The 26,206-nt window shown below is 57.5% G+C and overlaps 3 protein-coding genes across 3 annotated transcripts in view; all 3 read left to right on the plus strand.

The window, feature by feature from the left end:
• Positions 1–7,962, plus strand: part of PPP1R1B (protein phosphatase 1 regulatory inhibitor subunit 1B) — a 13,454-nt gene extending 5,492 nt beyond the window's left edge. The window contains exon 8 of the mRNA XM_026072938.1: positions 7,919–7,962. Within this exon, the coding sequence (XP_025928723.1) occupies positions 7,919–7,962 (44 nt within the window). The remainder of the gene's footprint in view (positions 1–7,918) is intronic.
• Positions 7,891–23,834, plus strand: STARD3 (StAR related lipid transfer domain containing 3). Its single transcript, XM_026072923.1, has 14 exons — positions 7,891–8,201; positions 11,172–11,249; positions 11,524–11,601; positions 11,693–11,746; positions 11,849–11,966; positions 13,114–13,212; positions 14,002–14,054; positions 14,905–14,997; positions 16,469–16,531; positions 17,677–17,772; positions 18,291–18,370; positions 18,739–18,843; positions 20,190–20,283; positions 22,794–23,834. The coding sequence occupies exons 1-14, from the start codon at positions 7,986–7,988 to the stop codon at positions 22,896–22,898; spliced, it is 1,332 nt and encodes a 443-aa protein (XP_025928708.1). The 5' UTR covers positions 7,891–7,985; the 3' UTR covers positions 22,899–23,834.
• A 772-nt stretch (positions 23,835–24,606) lies between these two features.
• On the plus strand, positions 24,607–25,669 carry TCAP (titin-cap). The gene is made up of 2 exons (XM_026072970.1): positions 24,607–24,755; positions 25,414–25,669. The coding sequence occupies exons 1-2, from the start codon at positions 24,607–24,609 to the stop codon at positions 25,667–25,669; spliced, it is 405 nt and encodes a 134-aa protein (XP_025928755.1).
• Positions 25,670–26,206: the final 537 nt, after the last annotated feature.

The raw sequence follows: 26,206 nt of genomic DNA on the forward strand, positions 1-26,206 counted from the left end.
GCTCCCCGGCGAGGCCCCTCTCCCGGCGTCGCCTGGGCGCAGCCGCCGGGACGTCGGGGGTGGCCGCTGCGGGGAGGGCTGCGACGGGCCCGGCCGCCGCGTTTCGCGCCCGGCCCTTGAGGCGGCCTCGCCGTCGGTTTTGCCCCACGGTGGAACTCGACGTCGGGGGCGGGAGGCGGCTGCCGATAAGCGCCGATGCGCTGATTGAAATCGCGCCTCCCTTAAGCTGCCTCGGGCCCCGGTTTGCCACGGGCACCGCTGCGTTTAAATGGTTTAAGACTATCTGATGGGCGCTGTCGGCGCGGGTGACGATGAGCAGGAGCCTTCCTCGCCGGGGAGAGGCGAAAGCGCGGCGCAGGCAGTAAACGTCTATTAGGAGCTTCCAGAGATACACGCAGCTAAAAGCTTTGCCTCGGTTTGATGGTAATAATAATACTGTTCCGTTCAGGGACCTCAAGGTGCTTTTGTGCATATTAACTAATAAAGCCTTGCAACCCTTCCTGGGAAGAGGTACGGTCTGTTCGCAGCTGGAAACGTGAAGGCACACGGAGACAGAGAGATTCGCTTAAGGTCACAGCGGATTATTTGAGGGCCTGGGACTAGCTCTCCGCTCGATCTGTTCGCAAGCACTGACCTGAACGGCCGAGTCTAGAATATCCTCGGGGCCCACCGTGACTTCCAGTACTCATGAGGCTATGCTGTAAACATCCCTTTATAACTCGGAGGGCTGCTGGCCGCGCAGCCTTGGATGGGTTACTGGATTGTGCTATTTTTAGGGGCTCACGTTGCAAAACATTTTGAGATCCTGAACTATGCAGACGGGCGAGAGGATACGTGCCGGCCGCGGGGCCGGTCGCTGAGGCCTGGGTACTCTTCCCTTGCTCTCTGTCCCGCTGGAGAGCGGCGGTGCGAGGGCTGTCGCTCTTGGATGGTGGTAGAAAACATGCGTTTTGGGCCAGCAATGGCAGGGTGCTGCATGCACGGCGGTTGGGGCTGACGTGCCCTGCCTGCACTGAGTGCTCAGTTCCTGTGAAGTCGAGTGTATCGCGTCTGAGGATGCTCTTAGCTGCATGATCTTTTCCTTCCTCTTCCCGTGCTGCAGCTGTCATCTTTCAAGCTGCGACTTGAGCAATAATAAGATCCCGGGTCCAGGCCTTGCCCCTGTCTGCCCTCATCGTCCTGCCTGCGTCCTCCATGCATGCAATTAGCACAGATGCACCCCCACCGCTTCGCTGCTGGGGTCTCTGCAGAGACCTCGAGTTTTATTTTCTTCCTCTGGGCGGGCTCGTTGCCTGACGCACTCGTTGCTGCGCTGGGGAGCTCTCACCTCTGCGGTTTGAGCTGAGGCCAGCCCTGCCCTTTGCGGACGGGCGCGAGGCAGGACGTTCCTTGAACCGTGGCGCGGTGGTGCTGGCAGCGGCCGCTGCCCTCTGCAAGCTCTGTTATCTCCGCTGTGATAAAAGCGGTATGAAGTTTTTCATGTGGTTGTAAATCTGTATTGTTTGGAGCACGTATGTCCTGTTCCTCACTGCGGCACCTCAGAAAACCCCTTGGCACTTGCTGTGCAGGAACTAAGCGAGAATTTGCTGAGATTTAAGTCACAGTACAATGAGATCTGGCCAGAGTTTAGTACTTTATTAATACACTTCTGATGGTGGCAGGGAGATCAAAGGCTCTCCAAAGAGCAGGACATAAAGTAAACGCGCAGTCTTGGCTGGGCTGGGAGTAGGAACCGGTGATTACGGTTGGATGAAAGGAAACGGGACCGTGCACAACGTGGGATCAGCCCAGGGTGTGTGCAGTCCCTGGGACCTGGCATCAGATTCTCTATTTTCCTTGATCCCCGCCGGATCCTTGCGGTGTTACAGTGCCTGCTGCGTCCGTTTCTCTGCCCAAACTCCTTGGGACCAGCAGCAGAGCAGGGTGGGGGAAACCATCCTTCCCTGGCAACATGTCGTGTTGAAGGCCAGCAGCTTTCTGGGGTGACGTTTCCTGTGCTTCGCTCAGGACAAACTTTTCTTCTAATCTTTGCACGAGGTCCTGAGAGTCTCCTCATTACAGCTGCTTCATAAACCTGAGCTGGCAGCTGCTGGTGACTGCTAATAAAAACAGTGACTAATTACCTCAGACCTTGAGCCTTCCTCGTGCGCTTGTGAGACCCCGAGTTGCCAGCTTGCGTGCCGGAGTCTCACAGCCGCTCTCGGGGGCAGGAGCCTTCCTGAATATTCAGGCAGGCAGCGCTTCTCGCAGCCTCCCCAGGCGTGGGGATGGCAGAGGGTGTCTGACACCAGCCGTGGGCTCCACGGGGGGGTGCAGAAAAGAGGGGCAGAGGAGGGGGCAGGAGCCGGAAGATGGGGTGAATCGGGGATTTGGGTGACTGCGTCGTTGCCAAAGTGTTCTGAAAATTGTTTTGATGGTGTGAAGTGCTAATAAGGAGGATGTTTTGGTGGGAGTGTTAGCCTGGGTGGCCGCAGCTGTAAATTGGATGCGGAGAGGTAGGCGGCTGTGGGTGAGGACGGTGCTCGGGTCTGGCTCTCTAGCGGTGTGGGACATGCGCTGCCAGCCGTGGGGCTGCCGGCACCTGCGCCCCGGCTGCTCGCCGAGCCCCTCGCAGCAGGGGTTGTTCATCGTCTGAGCTGTGCCGAGCTGCTGCCCTTGCAGCTGGGGAAGGCAGGATGCGGCCCTGGGGCAGGTCACCCCATTGCGGGCAGCGGCTGAACTGAACCAGCGCTCACTGCATCCCAGAGTCCCCAAAACATCCTTGGGATGCCAACTGGCCTGGTGGTTTGGATCGATTCCCAACGCAGCCCAAGCAGGACGGACACTAGCGCTGCTGGGAATGCCAGGGCTCTTCTGCTTTGTCACCTGGGCTTGATCGTAGGGGGAAGCTGGGGCTCGGAGAAGTGGGAAGTGACCCCTCTACGGCAGCGCTGCTCAGAAGAGCAGCTGAGCTGGCATGTGACCCAACCACAACCGGATTTTTCTGAACGCCCTCTGACAGGGAGTGGGAGCGCACAGCTCAGCGGTCCCTCGGGAGCGCTTCCTCCAGCCTGACACATCGCGCAGGAGCGGCCCAGAGAAGAGAAGGCTTAACGCTGCCTGCTTCCCGGGATGCAGAGAGCTTGCAGCCGAACTGCTCCTGCCCTCGGCGTACCAAATGTCAAGTTGCTCCAAAGCCAAGAGCCTGCTTCCCTCCGACTCCCGAGGGCACGGTTTACAAATGGAAAGACTGGGAGGGGGCAAAGGGATCGCAATGAAAATAGCGGTGTGGCCGGGAGCGGTCTGTGCGGAGCGGGGTGGGAGGAGCGGCTGGGGCTGGGGGAGAGCCAGGGCGCCGCTCGAGAGCAAGCGGTGTGGCAAAGCCGGGGCGCACTGCCTTTCCCTGCCGTGCGAGGAGGCCGGGATGAGTGAAAACACGATCGAGCTGGGACCCGTATGTGATGTGAGCGCACTGACGGGGTCCTGCAGCGGTGCTGCCTCTGACCACCGTGAGACTGGCTGGCGCAGGCAGCCCTGCCCGACGCGGGGGGAACGAGCAAGCGTCCAAAGGGTGCTGCGAGCACGTCCCGTAAGCTGGGGGAGCTGGGCAGTGAGAGAGGAGCTGGTAGGGGAAGAAGCACCCTCTCCCCAAACGGAAATCCCGGGAAGGTTGGCCTAGGGACCACTCACCGCCTGGTGTTGTCCTGCGTCCTTGTTGGCTCAAATGAAATGTTGCCCCTTTTCATGCAGCGGTCTGAGAAGCAGAATTTTCCTGTTTCTGCCTCGGGAAGCGGAGAGGGAGGTGAGCTTCCCAGGGCTTCCCACAGGCACACCTTGTAACCGCTCGCACTGGGACGCGGGGTTTGGGCAGGGGGTTGTTCTTGGCAAGTCTCCTGCCAGACCGTTTGAAAGAGGAGCAGCTCATAAACAGAGTGACGCTAAAGACCTCATCTACCTTGTTGCTCTGTTTTATTATGGCCTCTGCCTTTCAGCCCACCTCGTCCGTTTGCTTTGTCGCTTGGGGGCAAGGCCTGGCGTGCCGGGGGCGCTGCCAGAAGCCAACACGTAATGTGCCCAGGACGGTGACCTTTCCAAGCGTAGGCATGGGCTCGAATTAGCCCTGGAAGGTGCTTTAAGGAAAGCTACAAATTGGCACTCTTAAAATCGCCCCCAGACTGCATGGGGAAAAAATCACGCTGCGGAGGTCTGCGCCGTGCCGTTGTAACGGGGCGGGTGGCTTAACACGGCGCTTGGGGAGCGCTGCGCTGCTTATAATGATCAGCAATGCGATTGCTGCGCGTTAACAAAACTACCTTACCAGGGTGCTGAAAGATGCCAGTTGTGAATGTTATGGGGCCTGTTGAGCCCTTTGCTGAAGAAGTTGGAATTGCTTCATATTTTTAGTGAGGTCTAGCGTCTAATTCAGTATTTACCTTTTTGCTTTAAGGGTGCCTCTCCCCTCTAGGAAACTCGGACACATGCTAGCAGCTGGCAAAACATCTGTAGCTGGTGCATTGAAAAGGATCCTTCTCTAGTATTCTCTAGGCGTTTTGTCTTCTGATGCGGCATTTGGTGCAAAGCCTGTAACTATCAAAAGAGGTGACATGAGAATTAACTGTTAAAGTAATCATATGATCTGAGAAGACACATTAATAGGAAGTCGGGGGCGCAGGAGGCAAGGAGAAGCTATGTCACAAGATGGAAAGGCTTCTTACTGTAAGACATGTCATTAACATGCAAACGTGTGCTAATGAGAAGCCTGTGATTTGAATCTGTAGAGGAAAAAAAAAAAAAAGAGTGGAAAGGGATGGTCCTGCCGGCTTCGCGCAGGCTGGCCTGGCCGTTCCCAGGGACGGCTCGTGCCTCGGGGCAGGTCCCCGGTGCGTCCCTTTGGGCTGGGGCTGTGCGGGGCGCGCTCCGCCGCCCAGACCTGCGGCAGCGCTCGCTGGGTCTCTGCGCTTGGCGTTCTCTCAGGGTTTCATCCAGTACTTAGCCTGCTCCTTTACGTGTTTGCTTCCCACTCAGCTTCTCGGGCCTACTCGCTGCCGGGGAGGGAGCGAGGAGTAAGCGCGATGCTCTGCCTCATGTCTCCTGGGCAGCTGCAGCCGCTCCCCGCGCCGGGCGAGCTCGGGAGCTGGGGCAGGAGTCACCAAGGGCCGGGGCGAAACGCCGCCTCTTCTCCCGGCGGTCCATCCATCTCTCCTCGAGTGGCTCCGAGCAGCCCTGCGCGGTCGGTGCGCTGGCACAGCGGGGACGGTCCTGCTCTGATCCTGAACTCGGCACGTCCCCGGTCAGTCGTGTCCGGCATTGGAGCGGCGCCGCTCAAGGGCCCCTGAAGCGGAGCAGCAGCTCGGCCACAATTCCCGTGCAGACTGCAGAGGATGTCTGAATGCATAATACAACACCAGGATGCTCAATAATTTATCTGTCACCTAGAAAAAAGGCACGTTTAAACACACTCGGGCCCAGCCGCTGCTCTTTCTGCTCTGAGCTTTTTCCTGCCTGGTGGAGCAGTCCCAGTCCGCAGGGCACCGCAGAAGGCAGGGCCTGTCCGCAGGGCTGCTGCTCACTGGTAAGGACTTGAGTTTCCTTTTTAAAAGGAACTGAGCAAAGTTGGGCATTTCACGCTTCAGAATTAGCATCCAGGTAGTTCCCAAGGCATGCAGCAAACCAATCTCTCCATATCTCTTTCCATCTGGGCTTAAAATGTTTCTGCAAAGTCTTGCCCTGTCCCACTGCACCTCTCCTTTACTACTCTGAAGGTAAAATCCTTGTCATTAATTCTTTCCCAGAAGTTGGCTATCAACATGTTATTTCCAGGACAGGCAGGCTTCTAAAGCAGTGCTAAATCTCATCCTGAAAGTTGGATTTTAATAACAGATTGTTTTAGCTGTGCTGTGGGAGCTGCGAACTTCACCAGTGCTCGCACTGAGCACCCCGGCTGGCTGCTTCCCGTGCCGTATCCCTGCCGCCGCGGAGCAACGTTAATGCCGTTCCAGCATCTGCCTGGGGAATGGGGCCGGGCAGCCTTGCAGGGTGATTTTAAAGCACTCTGAAGTTGCGGGGGGCTGTGTAAGTGCAAAGTGGTGTTTGAGCGAAGAACGCGGTGACACTGTGCCAGAGAGGAGGAGGCAGCATGCGCGTGAGGTGATGCATTATTCAGCGCTCACAGATGTCTTTAACTTTCCTCGGTTTGAGACGGGCCGCTCGCACGGAGCAGCGAAGGGCCGTGGTCGTTGCTGCTTATCCAAAGTGACATGTCTTCCAGCTCCTTCCGAAGCGCCTCCGACAGAGAGTAGCAGTGACTTGACAGGAGTCCAGCTTTGTTCCCTTTCCAGACCCGGTGCTCCCCGGGGACTGGAACGCAGAGCCGCTTGCGCAGGGACCCAAAATTGCGGTTATGGATTGAGCTGTGGTCAGGGCCAGCTCTCGCAATCGTTCAGTGTTGGAAAGGACTCGGCAGCATCCCTGGCCTTGCCTGGCCCCGTGGCCTCCCCTTCCCGCAGGTCTGGCTGCAGCCTCGGGGCTTTTTTCCTCAGACGGGGCCTGGCTGCAGCCTCCTGGTTTCAAGTGAGATTTGCCTTAGACAAACCTAATCTCGCTCAGATCCTGGAGGAAGCAGAACTGCTGGGACAGTGATCAACACAGCAATGAGTCCAGCTCCTTGAAAACAATATGTCCTTGAGCATGAGTATTTTGGAAAGAATATGTTCATAATTATGCCTTCGCTGTGGGTCACTCGGAGATGGCAAAGCCAGGGCCCGGCAGACCCCTGGTGTGACCTGTTCTGGCATCCGCCCTCCTTGTTTGTCTCGTGTGTGTGCCTGGTTGCACGGTTCAGTAGCATAGTTGCCTCCGTGTGTGTTGCTGACGGAGAGGAAAATTTTCATACAATGGCTGGCAAGGCTGCTTGAAAACAGGCTTCAGACCTCAGCACCTCGTTCGCGCCCGGCCCGCTCACGTGGTTGTCCCGATGCCCGGCACTGCCAGCCCACAACGGCTGCGACAAAAAGCGGCAGTTTCCCTTTCTGCTTTCCTGTTGCACCGCTTGGCGTTTGGCTGGAGCCGGGCAGCTCAGAGAGGGTGTAAAAACCAGCTCCCTGTCGGTGAAGGGAGCAGACACCACTCTCGACTGCGTGGGCAGAGAAGGGGCTGATCCGCAGCCACAGGATGATCAGATCCGGGTGCTTTGTGGTTTGAATGACGTTTGCATGGTGCAAAATGCCGAGCCCCTATGAACTTCGCATCCTTCCCTATAGATGAGGCTGTTGCAGCGGGGGAAGTGCCGGGTGGCTCCAGGGATCCCAGGAACAGCTCCCTTTCCATACTCAGATCTCTGCAAAAACACCCTGCGGCCCCTTTCCCTGCTGCCATGGCATCTCCATGGGGTTTGCCATCTGCTGCTTTGACCGCTGGCTGTAGCTGCCAGCTTGGCTTTCCATGCTGAGAGCATGTTCTGGGTGACTGACTTTGGATTGAAATGACACTTTCTAGCGACTTCATGGACCCTCCTGCACCTCTGAGCCTTTTGTGGCCGGTTCTTCTTTGCCTGCAGCAAGCGCGAGGGAAGGGGGTCTGTGCCTGTGCTGACGAACATGGTGTACGAGGGGGAGATGGGGCAGAAGGGAGAGCCCTAGATGCGCTCGCTTCTGAGAGGAGGCTCTCCAGTAACCGAAGAGTCGGTGTTAGCCATTTCCCCCGGCAGTTATTTAGAACAGACAGGGTCTGGCTGATTTGGTAACAGGAATATTTGCCCTCAAAGGGGGAGAGGAGGAGAAGGGGTACTGAGTGCATGCTTCCTTTTTGCACTTATTGCTTCTAGCTGACAAGAGTAGTGGCCAGGCTGGGTTGGGTGTCTCAGTTGAGTAAGGCCGCAAGACATAAGGACTTGTCCCTGCTAATTTTGAGGTCTGAGGGTCCCCTTGGTGTCTCCCCACAGGTGATGCACTGACCAGCTCGCAGATGTTTCCCCGATTGACGTAGGACCCAAGTTGCTTGGGCCAAGGATGAGCAAGCCGACAGACTTGCAGCACGACCTGGAACGAAGCCTCCCAGCCATAGCATCCATCAGCACTTCGTTTTCCCAGAGCCAAGGCTTTTCTCCATATTGTTATTTCTCTCCGGAGAAGAGGAAAGCCATCTCGGACGTGAGGAGGACCTTCTGCCTCTTCGTCACCTTTGATCTGCTCTTCATCTCTCTGCTGTGGATAATTGAACTGAATGTAAGTCAGGGGAAGCAAACGCATGGAGTCTTTCCCCTCTTAACATTACGCTTTTTAAATTCAAGTCCATCTGCATTAATTGCTCTGTTTCAGAAGTCCTAGGCCCAGTCTTTGTCTGTTCTTCCCAGTGCTTTGCTGATTTGCACCAGCTGAGAAACAAGTGTGCAGTAGCTATAAACTGAAGTCCGGCTCATTTCCTGCAACCAGGCTGTGTTGTGGCTGTCCAGAGCCGTTAACAGCATTGCACATAACGCTCCGTGTCAATAGTGTAACAAGATCTGTGGCCAGTGGAATCGCCAGGTTGAGCAGTTGGCCAAATTTCTCTCCTGCCCCCCTTGCCTTAAGTGAAGTTTCCTTCTGCGTTTGCCAAGCAGCTGCCAGCTTTGCTGGAGTTTCTTGCTCTCAAAGCATTGGTGGAGTGAGGAAGGATGTGTAGATAGACCTTCCTCTCACCCACCCAGCTGCTGGGCAAAACCAAAAATAGCTTTGAGTTTTGGTCCCAACATACTGATCTCAGCTTCTGAAAACTGGTGATGCAGCTCAGCCGTTGGGGTGGACTAGCAAAGGGCACCACGAGTGGTTTTGGTCCTCTCCAACGCTGCTGTCACACCCGTGCTGCGGTGCTGTGTTTGCTCAGTGTGTGAATGGTTGCAATGAACGGGGAAATCCAGTTTATTCACTTCTGTCCCATCAGGTTGAAGTTACTCCCTGGGCTGTATTTTTTTTTTTTTTTTTCCCTGAACTGGTCCTGACTAGTTTCAGCTGTGTTGGTGACGGGTTTCAGGCTGCAGGTACTTCATGTCCTTCCATGGAAAAACCTGAGCAGAAAGGCAAGATGAACAGATAGACCCCGCCGCTTCTGCATGCAGCCCTCCTGGTGTCTGGCCTTTATTTATCAGAACTGAATCCGGTGCTCGCTTTAGCGACTCTTATCTCTGTCCTGTTTATCTCGCGCAGTGTCTGCACTTAACAGATTGTCTCGGCCAGCAGCTCTCTTGCCCTTCCCGTTGCAAACAGCAACACAGTGTCGAGAGCCTGAAGAGACCCCCACCCCCCTTGCAGCTAGGAAAAAGCAGCTCTCAGCCAGCATTCCGGCGATGCCGATGATATTGCATGCAGCCAGCTTGGACCCCGGCCTCATGCTCTTGTGTCTGTTGTTCTCTGGCAGGGCGCTTGTCTACAAATCAAAAAATCCAGCCCTAGGGAAATAATGTGGTAGCTTGGTCACCAGGGTAATTCTGAGCATAGGTCTTGCAGGTAACCATTAATGAGTGACTAACTGGTGATATTTGGGCCCTGAGTGGAGATGCTGCATGTTTAAGGCTATTAGGACAGCTTATTTGCCTAGTTATGAAGAGCGACAAGTTTATGTCGTGACTAATGCTTTTTTTATCAAATGGTTCCCTTTGCTGCAAGAAAAGCTGAGCAAATCAGCCCTCGTTAAATGCCTGCTGCCTGCAAACTGTAATTCTGCGAGCTTGCTCCTCTCAGAGATAGAGATGCCTCAGACAGTTCTTGCTCATTCAAGGTAATGATGTTTGTTTAAACTGAAACGCAGCCCAGAAATTTTAATCCAAAGCCCTCGTTGTGCCCATTCCTTGGGTAGCATCTCATATTGGAGATCTAATAGTGTTGGGAAGACGTTTTCAGCAGCAGCTCAGCAAAGCTGGCTGGCTTGAGTCCTGTAGCCACAGATCGGATAAAGCAATAGTGCAGAACGGCTTTGCCTCCCTTTCCCTGAATACTAAGCACCAGCCCTGACCTAGAGGGACCACTTCCCGATGGCTGCCTCTTCTGTCCTTGGACTGTCTGACAAGAGGGTGCCAGGACACCAGGCTGCCAAGAACTGGCCTGAGATCCACCAACTTGTTTCTCACAGATCATCAAACAGCTGTCAGCACACACCAGCTTCCAGGCCAGCTGGGCTGTGTTCAAACCAATAGCCTAAAGGTGAAACATTTGTTCCAGTTACCTGAGCCATCCACTTCCTCATAAACAGCAGTTCCAAGCTCCTGAGAACAGGATTTATGGTGTCGAAAGTACCAGGGCTGTCAGACCCCACATTGTTTAGGGGTGAGGCAAGAGAGCGCTTCTGTGAGCCTTTTCCACACTCGCATACAATATGTGGGGTTTTTGCCTCTTTTAGATTTCCTTGCAGTCTGTGTGTGCGCCTGTCTCTAGTCCTCCTCTCCTCCCCGCTCCCCTTTGCCAGTACTTTCAAACGGGCTGGTTGACATCCTCTGTCGGATTTCCCGGAGGGCCGTTCAGCACTGCTGTGTTCCTGCTAGCTGTAGGAAGCCAGCTGGCCTGGAAGAAAGGGGAGGGGACCCCGTAGTGCTTTGTACAAAGAGGACGATTGCAGCTTAAATTCCACCACGCTGCTGAGTGACCCCCGAGAGCCCGCACAGCAGAGATGTTTTGAATGTCCAACTCCGGGAGAAGCTTTGCTCAGCGGCTGCATTACTGAAGTCGCTAAGGAAGCTGTTTCCTATGGCTTTTTGTTCGCTCTGTGTTTCTTCCCATGTAGCTCCAGTCTGACACCTGAAACCACACATGAAAGTAGTGGGCACAAGTGGGAGATGTCCAGCCAGCCTGCAAGGAATCAAGGGCCTTAGGCTGTGAGGCTTGCGATCCGGTGGCGGTGGATGTGCCAGCCACAACCAGGAGCTGGTTTTCAGTGTTAGAAAGCCTCCACGTAGAGGTGTTTAATGTACCTACGTGCTGCTCCAGCTCTGGCTTCCTGATTCCTACTCCTTTGTGTGAAACAGAGGGTGAAATGGGCTGTGGTATCCTCCCATGGCCCTGTGTTTGCAGATGAGCCCATGTCATGCTTGCAGCAGGCATTTATATGCCTGATGCATAACCTGAACTGAGAGTAACCTCTGGGCACTGCTTGGCCGGATTTTTCCTATCATTAGTTTCTTATCATTGCACTCAGTAGCATTTTCTCTTTTCCTGTCTCCCATTCAGACCAAGGATGGCATTCAGAAGAACTTGAAGAACGAAATCGTCGAGTACAATTTTAAGACTTCTTTCTTTGATATATTTGTGAGTATCCCAGATTGCCACAGGTGGGGAAATAGCCCTTAAGCAAGGAGTGGTGCAGCAGTAGCGGTGCAGGGAGGGTCAGCACACCGGAGAGCTGGGTTCTTCCTGCAGCCTTGCTGCTGGCCTGGCTCGGTGAAATTGGGCAGGTCACAGCCCGTGCTGTTGCACCGTTGACCTCGTCTGTCTGGGTGGCGAGATCTCGTGTCTCTGTCCACACAGCACCTGGCATGGGGCAAGCACAGTGACTAGTATCAATGGCTTTCTGTTTTTAAAGGTCTTGGCTTTCTTTCGATTTTTTGTGTTGCTGCTGGCCTATGCAATCCTGAAACTGCGCCACTGGTGGGTCATAGCGGTAAGAAGGCAATTTTCTGCTTTTATGTTTTCAGTTTTCTCTTTCTGCCTAGAATTTGCAGGGGTCTGAGATATGTAATTTTATTTTTCAGGTCACTACATTGGTATCGAGTGCCTTCCTGATTGTGAAGGTCATCCTCTCCGAGGTTGGTTTCCTTGGGCTCACAGGGGATTGCTTTGTGATTACTTGATGCTGCTATTTTCCATTTTGTGTAAACTCCCTGTGGTTTTTGCTCTCTTCCACTCAGCTTCTGACCAAAGGGGCTTTCGGCTATTTACTTCCTATTGTCTCGTTTGTCATTGCTTGGCTAGAGACTTGGTTCCTGGATTTTAAAGTCCTAACTCAGGAAGCAGAAGAGGAACGATGTAAGTACTTTGCTCCTCTTTGGTAGGAGTTGGCAGGTTAAACTACCGGGCCTGGGGTTTCTGCTGTTTTGGCAGCACCTTGACAGATATGACATTTATGGGGAAGTGATCTCCAGGCTGGCTGTGATGGTAAGTGCCTGACTCAATTTTGTTATGGTATATAAGTCCCTTTCAGGGGAAGAAAATACCAGATTATAAAAAGCATCTTTTAATTGAGTGGGGAAAAGCTTGCCAAATTCCCCAATGTCTGAATAGTGAAGCCAGACGTATTGGAAATAGAGCTCACCTCTGCATCAGCGAGAATTTTGAAACAGTGGGACAAATGCCAACAGGACTGTTGGACTCTCCATCTCTTGATAGCTGTCTTTGGATTTGGGTTGGAGACCTTTTAGAAAGGAGTGTTTTAGTCAAAGGCATATTACAGGGGCTCAGTATGGGTTATGGTAGGTGAAATTTTACAGTCCCTGGTTGTTGAGGTCAGACTAAAGGGAGGTTGAGTCTTTCTGACCTAATGCTTTACAAATTACAGTGAATTTTTGAGTACCTGTAACTTCCAAGGATCCTTCTGGGGAGTGGGTGCTCAGCCTGGACTAACACAGCTGCCCGTTCCTAAAGCAGCAGTGCTTATTACAGGCAAAGGAGTTTCTTTCTTCCAGTCTTAACTGACGAAAGAAGACTGGGAAATGGCACGTTAACTAAGAAGTATTTGTCAAGCGAGACTCGATCAGAAATGCACTGACTGACTGGAAAACACCAGAGGATGTTTGGGTCTTGCAAGGAGGCTTTAAGATGAAAAATGATCAAGTGTTTAGTGCCTCTATTGGATTAGGCTCAGGTTCCAAATTGCTTCCAGGGGAAGCTCTTATTTAATTAGATGCTTAATCGCCTTTGGATTTGACAGGCAAAAGAGCCCATTGATCTCCATGCAGATAAAACGTCTCAAACAAAAGATGAGGCAATAGGAGCTGAAAAGCTTGTGGGCTGGCTGGTGTCAGTGCGAAAAGATCAACTGTGTCTGGAAGAAAGTGGCTGGGAGGGTGGTTAAATCGGGGTGGATTTGGTGGAGGGAAGGACAGGGACCCCAGGGCCCCGTGGTGTTGAAGTGCTGGACATTGCGTGTGTGAAACCCTCGTGTTTTGGTTCCCAGGGTACCTGGCAGCCCAGGCCGCGGCCGCTCGAGGCCCCCTGCTCTACCCTGGAGCCCTTTCGGACGGGCAGTTTTACTCCCCACCGGAGTCCTTCGCAGGTAACGAGCTTTTGCTTCCCGTTCTGCCATAACCTTTCTGGGAGCTGGGCTGAGTTGTTTGCCGAGCTCACTCCCCTTACGACATTCCTGCAGGGTCTCCTCACCCCTGTCGTTGCCTCCTCTCTGAGCTGTGTCTCGTTAGCCCGGCCCTTGGCAGCAGCGGGTGGCAGGGCCTCCGAGAACTGACCCTGCAAAACGAGCTCCCCGCTCCCTGCACGGCGCGCGCGCCTGGGCAGAGGAGGCAAGACCATGCTGTCTCTCTGCTTCTGTACCATCCGCGGAGCGGAGTCAGACTTAGCTCTGCGTGCCCGGCTTCAGCCCAGTGGGGAAACTGGAGCATTTTGTGGTCTTAGGATTAAAAGCTCTTAGCTGTGGCTGAAGTACTTGAAAAATGTTGCCCTCGGATGAGGGCCCAGGGACGAGTCACCACAAGCAGGTGAGGATAAGAGTTGGCAGTGCGCCACTGCCCTGCGATACTGCCTCTTGCATGCTCCGGAGATCTGCCCCGCTCCCGAGCGGGGAGACGTCAGCTGGAGCAGTTGTCTCGGAGTAGCTGACACCTGGTTTTGTGCCCAGCTGGGAGCAGAGCAGCGTGTGTCAGCCTGCCATGGAGCAGAGGTGTCTGGAACAATGTTTGGGATGGATGTGTTGGATTTGCCTCCGCTAACAGCCCTTTCCATCGGAAAAGGTGCAGGGGTCTGGTGCTGTCTGTCCCCCACAAAAAGGTCAAAGAGAGACTGGACAAGTAGGATCTTCAGCTCCCTCCATTAATTGTGTGCTTCCCCCTAGGGTCGGACGAGTCGGATGAGGAAGGTGCGGGAAGGAAAGCGTTGACAGCACAGGTAAACAGCACAGCTCAATGCTGCCTATCCCTGCCCCGGCAGCTCCAGGGAGCTCCCAGCATCCGGCTGATCCAGGTCTGCGGGCTGTGAGGGTATCTGACAATCCCGTGGCCCCATTAGGGTGTTGTATCTGCGAAGGGTCAGAAGTCCTTGTCCCTCATTTCACAACCTTTTGTTCTATGGGAATCTGGCCGATGTGCTCTGCCTTGACCCTCAGCACCAGGCTGTTCCCCGTACGTCCTGGGACCAATGGCCAGTTGTGGCCATAGCGGGAGGGGTCCGTTTGGGGGCCTTAATCTACTTCCCCAGGGTCTTGGGCCCTCCTCGGCAGCATCCCACGGAGGTGTGATTCTGGCTCCGTCTTCTGCCTGTCTCTTCCTGCCCTTCCCTCTTCGGTTCCTGGTTATGCGGTTGCATACCTCAAGGGGTATCGTCTCAACCACCCTCGCTGAACCCTAGCAAGCCAGGCAGTCTTTCACCGCCCTGAGGTCTGGCTGGGCGCAGGCTTCTTTGTGCTGTTTTCCAAGTGGATCTGTTGCTGTACAGCTCCAGGTCTGGCACTTCAACAGAAAGAAGCTCAACACATCTCATAGCCCTTTTCCTGCTGGAAACCCTTACGCGGAGGCAGGAGACACACTGGTAGACACAGCTGGTGTGTGGATACGAGCCAGGGCGGGGAGCGTGACTTCAAGCTCCAAAATGAGGCCTCTGTGACCTGAATTAAGAGATTTCTGCAGTGTGGTGATGGGAGTTATCCCTTTTCCCTCTGCCAGCCCTGGGCAGGGGAGCAAGTCTTGCACACTTCAGGCTTACAGCGATACAGCTAGTGAAATGCTCCCTTCTCTTCTAGGAGAAAGAATATGTCCGACAAGGCAAAGAAGCGATGGAAGTTGTGGACCAAATCCTAGCCCAGGAGGAGAACTGGAAGTTCGAGAAAAACAATGCAAGTGTCCCCCGACCCCACCTCGCCAGCAGCGCTGCCTGCAGAAAGCACGGATGGCTTAGCAAAAACTGGAGGACAAATGGGGCTTTTGAAACCTCCTTGCGACATGAAAAATTAACAAGCGTTACAATTACCTGATTGAATTAGGAATCTATTCCAGTTCAGTTAAATGTAAAATCCCCTCTTATTTAATTAGACGTTTAATTACCTTCCTGTTTGACAGGAGAGAGCCCATCGCTCCTCCCTCTCGAYGGCAGGCGGGCAGGGGTGGACAGCTCACCTTGGGTAGCTGTTAGGATGTGGAGCCGCGTTTGATGGCGTGGGGAGGAGAGAGGGCATGCTGGCCAGCGCGGCAGCGCGGGAGAGCCCCGCTGCCGCAGCTTTTGCCCGTGCTCCCCAGCGAGAAGCTTTTGAGTGTGCTGAGGTCTGGGGAGACTCCAGCCAAGTTGGGGTCTGGCCTTTCTGGCCTGCTTTGGTCCACGTGGGAGCAGGAGTGTGCAGGGCACAGACTGTTCCTCCCGTCCCGTCCCACAAAGCTGCTCATGTGTCCCCTTTCCCGGGAAAGGGACCTTGTGGGTGGTGGAGTGTAAATAGGGACATGTCCCTGCATTACATCCTCCGACTGTCCTTTTGCAAGTGGCGCCTCTTTCTTCAAAAAGCACAGAGGTGCACAAAGCAAAGCAGGCCCTGCCCTGCCTGTCTCCTCACTCCACTGCCCGTTCCCTGAGCTGCAGTAGAGTTTTCTGGGGCCTCTAGGGCTCCTTTCTCTCTCTGAAGGGTGGAGAGAAAGGGGCGATCTCTCTGCCCCCTAGAACCAACCTCGCTTTCTGCTCGTGGGCTCACAACATGATTGAGGTGAGAGTCCTGCAAACTGCAGTCTCATCTGGTGTTTAAAATTCCCCTGTCAAGTGATCCATTGTTTGATGCCAAACTAGCTGGGCAGATTGTTTTCTTTATCCAAAGGGGGATGGATTTAAATAGACTAATCAGAGTTTAACACAGGGCTAATGATGAAAGGTTATCATCTGTCCGTCCCTAACCCCTCCAGGGAGTCTCCTCTTGGATGTAGGTAACAACAGCAGTGCTGGCAAACTATCCCCTCTCTCTTATGGTGGTGTTGGTAGCTTGCTGCAAAGAGAGTTTGACCTTGAAATGGAGTTTGCAGGCTGGCGTGAGATGGATTCTTTCCCTGTCTCATCACACTGTTGCCTCTCTGGGTATCGTTTTGTTTATGGAAATTTGTGCACGTGCATCTGAAATGTGTTCAGTGCAGTTCCAGTATTGGGGCTTGCTGCCTTGGGGGGGGGAACTGGGAACAGTTCAGGGCTGAAGATGGTCCTTGAGGATGACATGTGAGGCAGTCTGGCTCCTGGAGCCACAGCACAGTGTTTGAGACTAGCAGACTTTACCTTGGAGAGGAGCAATTAATTTTCTTTTGCCAGCATAAATGTAACCCTCTCATTTCTTGCAGGAGTTTGGTGATGTTGTTTACACTTTTGAAATACCTTTCCATGGCAAGACCTTTATTTTAAAGGTAAGAACCTTTCTGAATCAATTCCTTAATCTGTGTGGTACAGGCAAAAACTGACTGCTCTGCTTGGAACCACAATTCAGTTGAGGTTTTACACTCTCTCCTGGCTCTGGCAGGACAGGTCAGTCTGCAAAGCACATTCTCTTTGCTTGAGGCAGATGAACTACACTGCACGCTCTAGGGAATCTCTCCAGGAAAACCCTTTGGCTGGCAGACAGCCTCCCCAGCAAATATGCTGGGCCCCCATCTCTGCTGGTAGAAGTGGGAGCAGGTGACTGCAAGACTYGCTTCCAACCCCAGCATCTAGGACTAATCTGACCAAGGAGGCTAATTGCAACTAATTGCCAGCAAGACCAGGGCTGAGCGTGCGTCTGCTGCTGCCTGGCATGGAGAAGAGCTGCTCGGAAGTGCCTCGCTCTGTGCCCTCTCGCTGGAGTGGCTTGGCTGTAAACCATGCTTTAATGAAGCATTGGTGCTGCGGTGGCTTTTCTTTGTTCCAGTGCATATGTTGCCTTGCTGGCAGGAGCTGCCAATGGAGCAGCTCTGTATTCGAGAGGAAAAGCTGGATGGTCCCACTTTACTGCATTAACCGTTTGCCTCTGAAGATCCCCTGTCCCACGGGGATGTGGAGGAATGAATGTTGCCTACGCTGAAGCTCAGAGTAGCTTTTCAGCAGCTTGCCAGAGCGACTGCGCACACACCAGAATTGCTGATAAACTGGGATGAGGGTGGAAGAAGAGCCAGCCTGGGTCAGTCCCGAGGTCTGTCTGACTCGGCACGTTACAGACCGATGCTTGCTCCTCCTTATACCCRGCGTAACAGCCCTTCCACCCAGCACACTGCACAGATCATAGCAGGCAGCAATTGAGCAGYTGCCTAAACCTGAGGTCCAATCTGTCTTCTCTGACTCCACGTGTGCCCTCTCGGCCCCCGGGACTGAGAGCCCCGTGGCAGTGGGGCAGCCCAGCTCAGGGTAGAGATGCGCTGAGGAAGCAACCTTGGCTCTGCGTGTGCTCGAGCCAGGCCAGCCTCACTGCTCCCCGCCTCTTTCATCCCAGTTGTTCTTTGTGATCTGTCCTGCGCTCCTTAAAAATAATCTTACCAAAGGGCAGTAGGGGACTGGCTAACTGCTCTGGCTCTGTCCTCAGGCTTTCCTGCAGTGCTCTGCTGAAACAGTTTACCAGGAGGTTATTCTCCAGCCTGAGAAGATGATCCTGTGGAACAGAACAGTGGCAGCTTGCCAGGTGAGCGTGCCGGACAAAGATGGCTTAATCACAGGAGCTCCTTGGAGCGGAGAGTTGGAGCTTCCCAGTCCAACACCGGCTGTCAGTGGTGCCCAGGCCCTACTGGAGCTTAGCTGGATCTGAGTCACTGAGGCGTTAAATCTCTGCCATTCATCCGTACGATCCGAACGCTCTGCGGTAGCCAGCTGCATGGATGTGCCCATCCAAAAGCCCATGAGGTGGGCAGGGAGATGGGCCAGCGGCTGAGCCAAGCCTGCTTTTGCTCGGTACGGTTTGGGTGTTTCGTGCTGTTGGTGTGGCAAGCATCCGAAGGCAGTGCCCTCCTCGGAGGGGCCAGCCCTGGGCCGGGAGACAAACCCACGCGTATGCTCGCAGAGGGCTCTCCCTCCAGCCCCGGAGCCTCTGATCAGCTATTAAAGATGCTCTGGCTGCTTTGAGCCCTGGTGCTGTTTTAAAGCAGGGTCTTTACCTCCGTGCTGAGCTGCAGGTACAGTCTGAGGAAATCTCTTTTCTTTCAGATCCTGCAGCGGATTGAAGACAATACGATCGTCTCGTACGACGTAGCAGCTGGGGCCGCAGGCGGCGTTGTTTCTCCCAGGTCAGTTTATTCCACTGTCTATTTTGTACCGAGCCCCTGAGCATCATCCTAAAATACGGAGAGAAGCATCTGATTTGCTGTGTGAGCTGTCCCAGTATCAAGGAGGCAGGGCGGGCTGGCGGTGTGGGTAACGCTCCCAAAGGCAATGAGCCCCTGAAGTGACCTCCAGAGGTTTCTGGCAGGAGTCTCGGAGCTCAGAATCTGTCGGGGTCCGTTAGTCCATCTCACTGACGGCAATGCTACGCTCCATTTTGTCCGTGTGTTGACATACCTTTGCTACAGCCTTTCCCAGCAGTCTGGAGTGCCTGATCTGCTCTGTCAAAGTCCTGTGCACATTTTAAAGCAGTCAGTGCTCTTTCTTTGCTTAGGGACTTTGTGAACGTGCGTCGTATCGAGAGAAGAAGAGACAGGTACATTTCCTCAGGGATATCGACCACGCACAGCCTGAAGCCTCCGCTCTCCAAATACGTCAGGTAAGAGGTAGATTCTATTTTTTAGCTGGTATTTGACACACACACTTTGCTTAAGCTTAGGGCAAAGAGCCACTTAAATGAAAACCCTGCTGTCTTTCTGGCACCGTTTGGAGGAAGCTGATCTATTTGTGGAACTAAACCTTGCTTCCCTTGTTCTTCTTCCTTTGTTAGAGAAACTCTCCGTGCTGTTAAGTGTTGCTCGGGCGTTTCCCAGCTCTCTGCTCTGGGGAGTGGAGGTGCCAACCAGTAACAGCACAAACCCTAACCGAATCCGCATCCTGTTTATGTAACAGTTAATTCCCAAACAGGGACAGTTGCCATTTCTGAGGGGCAGTAAACAGCTGACTCTGTCTTTCTTTGAGCCTCTCGGATGCCTTTTGCTTCTCGTAAGCCAGTCGCTTACTGATTTTAAAGGCTGAGGACATGGAGAGATGGTCCCATGGGTGAAACAAGCTACTTTAAGATGGACTGACTCCCAAAGTATTGCCAGGTCTTTGGCCTCTCCCCTTCCAAAGGAACAATCAGCCGGTGATGGATCTCGGCGGGGTTAGAGCCTCATCAAACAAGGACTCCTTGTTACTGTCTGCTCCAATGCCTGGGGCTCAGCTGTGCCACTTCTCTCACTGACTTTGTTTTTCCTAATAATCTGGTTAAAGTAATTGACATTTTAACTCAGAGCCGTTATAGCTGCCTCAGTCTATTTAGGAGCTGGGGACTTCAGGGTCTAGAAAATCTTTTTACAAATGTATGCAGCAAAAATAGTTTGTGTTCCTGAACAGGGAAGGGAAATCTGTATTTGGGCTGTGTGTGTGAGCAGAGCTTTTGTCTCTGAGACACATCAGATGGTGCCAGGAAGGATCTGGGGGATGTGAGGACAAGGCTCTCTGTGCTGAGCCAGTCCTGACTGCCAAAGCTTTCCTTGGGCGCTCGGCATTCCTGGGACCTGTTCGTTTGCTCCCGCTTCTACCAGGCTGGGCCTTGGAAGCCCCCCCTCGGTGAGGAGCTGGTGTTGGCTGGACTGGCACAATTCGGAGGCAGAGGCTGCTTCGTGCCCTGCGGCAGCCCTGGCACCTCCATTGCCAAGGCACCTGTGGGAAACCTGCCTTGCCATGTTTGCTCGTGTGTCTGCAGCCAAACCAGATACCTTCCCGGGCACTCTGCACATCTGTTCTTGCCCTGCTGGGCTCCAGCCCTCGCTGCCAGGCGGAGGGGGTGGCTGTTACAGGAGCTAATGCGGGATCGGAGCTAATGTGGGATCGGTGCGGTGCCCCCCAAAGCGTTAGAGAATTGCTTTTCGACCAGCCTGCCAGCCCCCAGTCAGACTTTGCGCTGCTGTTTCTCCCCAGGGGTGAGAACGGGCCTGGAGGATTCATCGTGCTGAAGTGTCCAAGCAACCCCAGGGTCTGCACTTTCATCTGGATTCTCAACACGGACCTGAAGGTAAAGCGAGTTCCTTGCTGATGTGCGAGCGCCGTGGCTGTATCCTCCCCGCGGCAGAGCTGCTTGCCGCACAGGCAGAGTTAATCAGCGTGCTCTGAAGTCCCCCACGTAGCGCAGGACGCGTGCTGAGGACCTGCTGTGTACCCCCAGGTGGGCAATACAGGGGCTGTAATCCTGTTGGCCACTTCCGAAAGCAGCCAGCGATTAGTCATGGTCATTATCAAAAGCAGCCCTAAAGGGACYTGAGTTTTGCTGGTAGATGTTAAGCAGTACCTGAAAGTCACCCTCGTTCCCCGTGAAGTTACCCCAGTTTGAGGTGTGGAAACTGTTCCTCACCTGGCAGAGATCCTGGTTATGGGTTTCACATCTCTGCGTGCAGGGCTGGGGGAGAGGTGATTTTTATCCTCTCTGGGGACCAAAAATAGTTGGGCATGTGAGGTGTTGTCTGGCTGCTCGCTGCTCCCGGGAACCTGCTGAAGGGATGATTCACTCGCCCCTGCGCGCCCTGCTACCAGGCACCTCGGCGCAAACACAGCCACCCGTGGAGCGCGCGGGGCCGGTGCCCGCTCGCAGGGAAAGGCGCTTCAGCTGTACGAGATGACCCAGATCCGGAGTTATTTGTGGAGCTGCATGTTGAGTCCTTGCTGGTGGCCTAGACAAAAGGCAGTGTACGACGGGAGCGGGGGTCAGGCGGATCGGATTGGATCGGATCGGGGGGGAGAGGCGCTGGGTAGAGCTGCCCTGTTTTCTTCCTCCGCTGAATCGCGCWGGGGTTGACGTGGAAACCGTGCTGCAGCAGCGAGCACAAAGGCTCCATTCATCAGCGCTCTGCCTGCAAAGCCGCGCGGCCCCCTCCCCTCCCACGTCCCTCCCCTCCCACAAAGTAGAGCGAGCTCCTGCGCTGCTTGTAAAATGGTTGGAAAAGGCTTTGCAAAAGCTCTTGCCTTGGCAGCTCCTGGGCTGGGAACTGAAAGTAGGGGAAGGGCAGAGAGCAGCCGCACCTCGGCCTCGCTGCCCCTTGCGCTGCTTGGCATGGGGCTTTGCAGCGGAGGTGTTTTTTCCCTTTGYGGATCTGGCTCCGATGCCTCTCCCGCCCCTCCGCTAACCGCCTGGTTCGGAGAGATAAGGAGCCCCTTTTGGCTGTGCTAGATGGGGCTCAGAAAGGTGCCACCTTCCCTCCGCTTCTCGGGCCGGAGAGCGCTCGCCCACCGCCTGCCTCCTGCTGCTGGGAGAAATGCCGTAGCGGACGAGCTATTAATAACCTGCCTGTTAACTGCTTCCACCATCTTCCTGAAGTGCTCTGCTAGTGCTCAGACCCCTCTTACGTGCTGCCCTGCTATTTCCTTTGGCCCTGAAGAAATATTTATAGCGCATGGCTCATCCCTTCCTTCAACGAGAGGCGAGAATTGCGCTCGTGTGTGTGTGTTTGTGCCTGCGCTGCAGCTTCACCCCGGGCTCGCTTCGGAGACGCATCTGAAATGGCCCCTGGAGCAACAGTTTCACAGTCTCCCACCCCCGCGTTGCAGCGGAAAGCCTGCTCCGGGGGAGGCCTTTGCCTCGGGCCCTGCCCAAGGGGGCCGGGGAGACCCTGGGGCCCTGCTCCGCTGCAGCACTTCCCCGCGGCAGCCCGGGAATCGATCTCCTCCTGCCCCCGGATCCGGGGGGATTTTCTCCTGCGCCTACCCGTCCCGCCCAGCACAGTCTCGTGTCCTGGGGAAGGGGCAGCCAGCCCGGCCCTCCCTGCCCGAGCTAAACGCTGTGACCTGGGAACTTATTTCTGCCCCTGYGCCAACCCCGTGAACGTACTCCCAGCCCTGCCTGCGCGCTCTTCCCCCGCGGAGGGAAGAAGTGGGGGGTTTTTTTATGCATCTCGTGTAATAGAGCACGGGATGAGGTGGTTCAGGTTGAGTCGTGCAGGGTTTTTTAGAGAAATCAAAACGCCTTTCACTTRCTCCCCCGGAGCAAGCGGAAGCTCGTCGAAAGCCGCCGCTCCCCGCCCCGGTGCTCTCCCATCCCTCGGCCAGGCCTGTCCCCTCCGCACGGACACCACGGCGGCGGCAGGCGGCCAGCCCGGCGCCGAACGCACGGGGCAGCCCGGGCTGGGCAGCGAAAGCCGAGCTGCCCGGGGCAGAGGCCTGTCTCCCGCGTGCTTCGTGCATGGGCCACGGTGCAGCAACCCGCAGGCTCCTGGACGGCGCGCAAAGATGTGTGTCTCTCGTCCCGTCGGCGAGCCGTGGGGCCGGTGGGCTTGGAGTTGCCACCAGGCAGCCGGTGCCCGCCTGTACATGGCTGCTCGCCTGCCCGGCTGGGGGTGAAGGCGTTAGCAGGCTTGCGGCGAGCTTCAGCAGCTCCCGGGTGCTTTAGCATGTAATTCRGGTGGGCTACGCACACCCACCGCCCCGGGTGGCTGCTGCCGCTGCCGTGCTGGCGAGCGGTGACGCCATCACGCTGCCCCGCCGCAGTGCGCTGCACGCTCCCTCCTCCTGCAACGTCTCTGTGCCTCTCCGCAGGGTCGCCTTCCCCGCTACCTTATCCACCAGAGCCTGGCGGCCACCATGTTCGAGTTCGCCTTCCACCTCCGCCAGCGCGTCGGTGAGCTCTCGAGCAAACCCTGAGTGGCGCGGAGCTGCCCTCGCCGGACGTTCCTCCGCCCTCGCCGCTCCATGGCTGCCGCGGCCGGACACCGGGAAGAGCCTCACCGCAGGCACCGGGACCCCGCGGAGGCAGCTGCCCCCTACTAACCGAGCCGAGCCAAGGCCGCGACGCCCGCGGGTGCCCGGCTCCCTGTCCTGCTGCTGCTCCGCCTGACCGGGGCACCTGAAACCACTGACACTGTGCCGTGTGCCAAACGCCTGCCCGCGCCGGCGGCTCTGCCCCCCTCGGCGCCCGGCCTCTGCCCTGCCCCTCGCTCTGCGTTCGGGGCCGAGCTGCGCACTGGGGGCTCCCGGCGCTCCTGCCTTCGCGCCCCGGCTCCAGGGAAAAGAGGAGCTGGAGGACAAGGCCGAGGAGCAGGGGAGGGGGTGGCATCCGTCCCCCTGTCACTGTCTGGCCTGGGGGGTCATGGATGCACCGGTGTCCCCGAGGGCGAGCTCCTGCCACAGACCCCCCTCGCCCCCCCGAGCGCCGGGCCTGTGCCGGGGGGACAGCGGCTCCCCGCGGAGGCAGAGCGCAATTCGCCTTAAGCGGAGACTTTTCTCCTTTTTTTGAGCATGGTGGGGGGGGGGAAGGGGGCTGCGGGGGCGACTGCGGTTTCTTTCTACCTGTGCGCGCCGGTGCCGTGTTCTGCGCTATAAAGGGAAACAGCGCGAAGCCGCCCGCACGCGGGGGCCCGCGCCGGCAGCGCTGCCGGGAGGCGGGGGGAGCGCCCACAGCGGCCCGCGGGGCCGGGTGCTGCGCAGGGGTCTGGGCGCCACGTGGGGGTCCCGGCCCCGTGCCCGCCGGGGGCTGCCCCTGGCTGCCGCCTCTCCGAATAAAAACCCTTGCGCTATCTGCAGCCCGTTGCTTTCCGCGCGCGACCTTTGTAACCCGATCGAATAAAAGTGGGGAGGAGAGCGTGGCTGGCGTGTGGGCACTGGCGCGAGCACGGGCCCCCCTGTGCCCCCGGCCCCCGTGTGCCGCCTCCCTTTGGGCTGTGTCCGAAGCATCCAGCGGTGCCGGCAGCCGGCCCCAAGGCCCCCAGCTCGGAGAAGCGGGACATGAGCCCAGGGCTCAGCCAGCTCGAAGGACGGGCGGCTCCTGGACATCTGCATGGAGCATCCCCCTCTCTGGGTGCCCTGGGCAGGTTTCCTGCCTCGGTTTCCCCGTGCATCCCGGCGGGTGCTGGCACAGCGGCCCCGGCAGCTCCTCCACCTCCTTTCGGGCAGGGGACAGAGTTGGAGCGCCGGGCGCCCGAGCACTGAGGCCTGGGGCCACGTGAGCCCTGGCCCTGCCGGCGCCCGTCTGTCCGCAGCCCCCATCTGTTGGGGCTGGTGCTGCCAGAAGGGACCCGAGCGCCCCGTCCCCGCGGGACCCTCCTCGCTGCCAGCTCGCCTGCTCCGGCCCGGGGGGAGCACGTGGGCGCCGGGGTGCTGCGGGCCGGGCTGGCGCGGCGCCCCGCGAAGCCGTCAGCACCTCCGGGCTGCCGCGGCATCGGGGGCTCGGCGGGGCCAGGCGCCCGCGGGGGGATGCATGTGTCGTGTCCCCCCCCCCCGGCGCCAGCCCCGAGAGGGCCCTTAGCACCCGGCGGTGCCAGCGACACGTCCCAAAAATAGCSGCGGCGGAGGCCATATAAGCGGGGCGGGCGGGCGGGCGCGGGGCAGGCGACGGCGGAGCGGAGCCGGGGCCATGTGGGGGCCCAGCGCGGTGGTGTGCAGCGGGGGGCTGCTCTCGGGCGCCCGCCTGGGCTGCCGCGTGCGGGAGGAGGACGTGGGGCGCCGCGAGTCCTTCAGCGCCGAGTGGCTCGACCTGGTGCTCAGCACCCGGCCCGAGGAGGGGTGAGCGGCAGCGGCGGCGGCACCGCGCGGCGTTTCGGGGCTGCTGGGGGGGGGGGTCCCAAGGGCTGGGGGGGGGCTTTGGGGTCCCCGTGGGGCTGCGGGAGGCTCCGGGGGTGTGTTTGAGGGGGTCCCCGGAGGTGTCTGAGGGTCCCCATGGGTTTGGCAGGCTGGAGGGGGGGGTCTCTGGGGCTCCAGGGGTGTGGGGGGGCCCCATGGGGCTGGGGGGCGGGGAAGGTCTCCAAGGGTCCCTGTGGGTCTGGGTGGGCCATGGGGGTCTCTGGGGTTCCCGTGGGGGTCCCTGTGGGGCTGTGCGGGATGTGGGGGGTGTCTCCAGGGTCGCTGTGGGTCCCCATGGGGCGGTTGCAGGATGTGGGGTGGTTTTGGGKGTCCCCATGGGTCAGTGAGGGATATGGGGGGGGGATCTCTATGGTCCCCATGGGGCAGCACGGGACATGGGGGTCTCGGGGGTCCCCATGGGGCTGTGGGTTCCCTGTGGGGCGGTGCGGGATGGGGGGGGGTCTCCGGGTCTCCATGGGGCAGTGCGGGATATGGGGGGATCTCTGTGTCCCCGTGGGGCGGTGCAGGACGCGGGGGGCTCGGGGGGGGGGTTCCAACACCCCCCCCAACCCGAGCACCCCCCCGAGCTGCCGGTGCCCAGGTGGTGCCGGCGGGAGGCGGACGAGCGGCGCCGGGAGACGCTGGAGCAGCGCGGGGAGACGCGGGTGCTGGAGCAGCGCTCGCCCTGGGGGCTGGTGCGCGCCGGGCGCCTGGGGCAGCCGCTGGCCCAGCACCTGCTGCCCTACGCCCGCACCCTGCCCCTGCCCCTCTTCGCGCCCCCCGACCTGCGCGGCGCCAAGGCCGCCGTCGCCCGCACCCTCTCCCGCTCCCTCTCGCACGAGGCCCAGCGGGGCTGAGGGGCCCCGGCGTCCGGGCCGCGGGCAGGGGGCTGCAGCAGGCGCTGGGCTGGGCTCTAGTTCGCTAGCAGGGGGGTGAGCAGGTCGGCGGGGGAGGGGGGGGCAGAGGGGGGCCCGGACTCCTGGGCCCGCTCTGCAGCCCTGGAGAAGCAGCGTGGGCAGATGGAGAGCATTGGGGTGGGGGAGCCCGGACTCCTGGGCCCCCACCCCGTAGCGGGGATCGCGGAGATTGCAGGGATCGCGGGGATCGCGGGGATCGCGGGGGCCGGTGGGGACGAGGCGCCCGGGGCAGAGCCGTGCCCAGCCGTGACTCGGTTTCCCCGGCGTGGAAGGGGGGGCTCTGAGCGCCCCCCACCCCCGGGACCGTGGACAAGCTGGGCGCCGGCGGGGGGGGCCCAGGGCCCGCGGGGGCCGCGGCGGGTTTCTGTGCCTGGTTTTTTACCCATTTGACTTTCTTTGTACTGCAATAAAACGTCCAGCCTCGCCCTGCGGCTCCGCTGCTCACGGGGGGCTCCGGGGGGGCTCCAGGGCCACGTT

The sequence above is a fragment of the Apteryx rowi genome, unplaced genomic scaffold (genome assembly GCF_003343035.1).
Source record: "Apteryx rowi isolate R43461 unplaced genomic scaffold, aptRow1 scaffold_354, whole genome shotgun sequence".
NCBI lineage: Eukaryota > Metazoa > Chordata > Aves > Apterygiformes > Apterygidae > Apteryx > Apteryx rowi.

Bases quoted from the DNA above. Each gene is read 5' to 3' on its own strand.
- TCAP (XM_026072970.1), top strand. From the start codon at position 24,607: ATGTGGGGGCCCAGCGCGGTGGTGTGCAGCGGGGGGCTGCTCTCGGGC. The intron at 24,756-25,413 runs GTGAGCGGCAGC...GCCGGTGCCCAG, and splicing joins AGCACCCGGCCCGAGGAGGG to GTGGTGCCGGCGGGAGGCGG.
- STARD3 (XM_026072923.1), top strand. From the start codon at position 7,986: ATGAGCAAGCCGACAGACTTGCAGCACGACCTGGAACGAAGCCTCCCA. The intron at 8,202-11,171 runs GTAAGTCAGGGG...TCTCCCATTCAG, and splicing joins TGTGGATAATTGAACTGAAT to ACCAAGGATGGCATTCAGAA. The intron at 11,967-13,113 runs GTAAGTACTTTG...TTTGGTTCCCAG, and splicing joins GGAAGCAGAAGAGGAACGAT to GGTACCTGGCAGCCCAGGCC.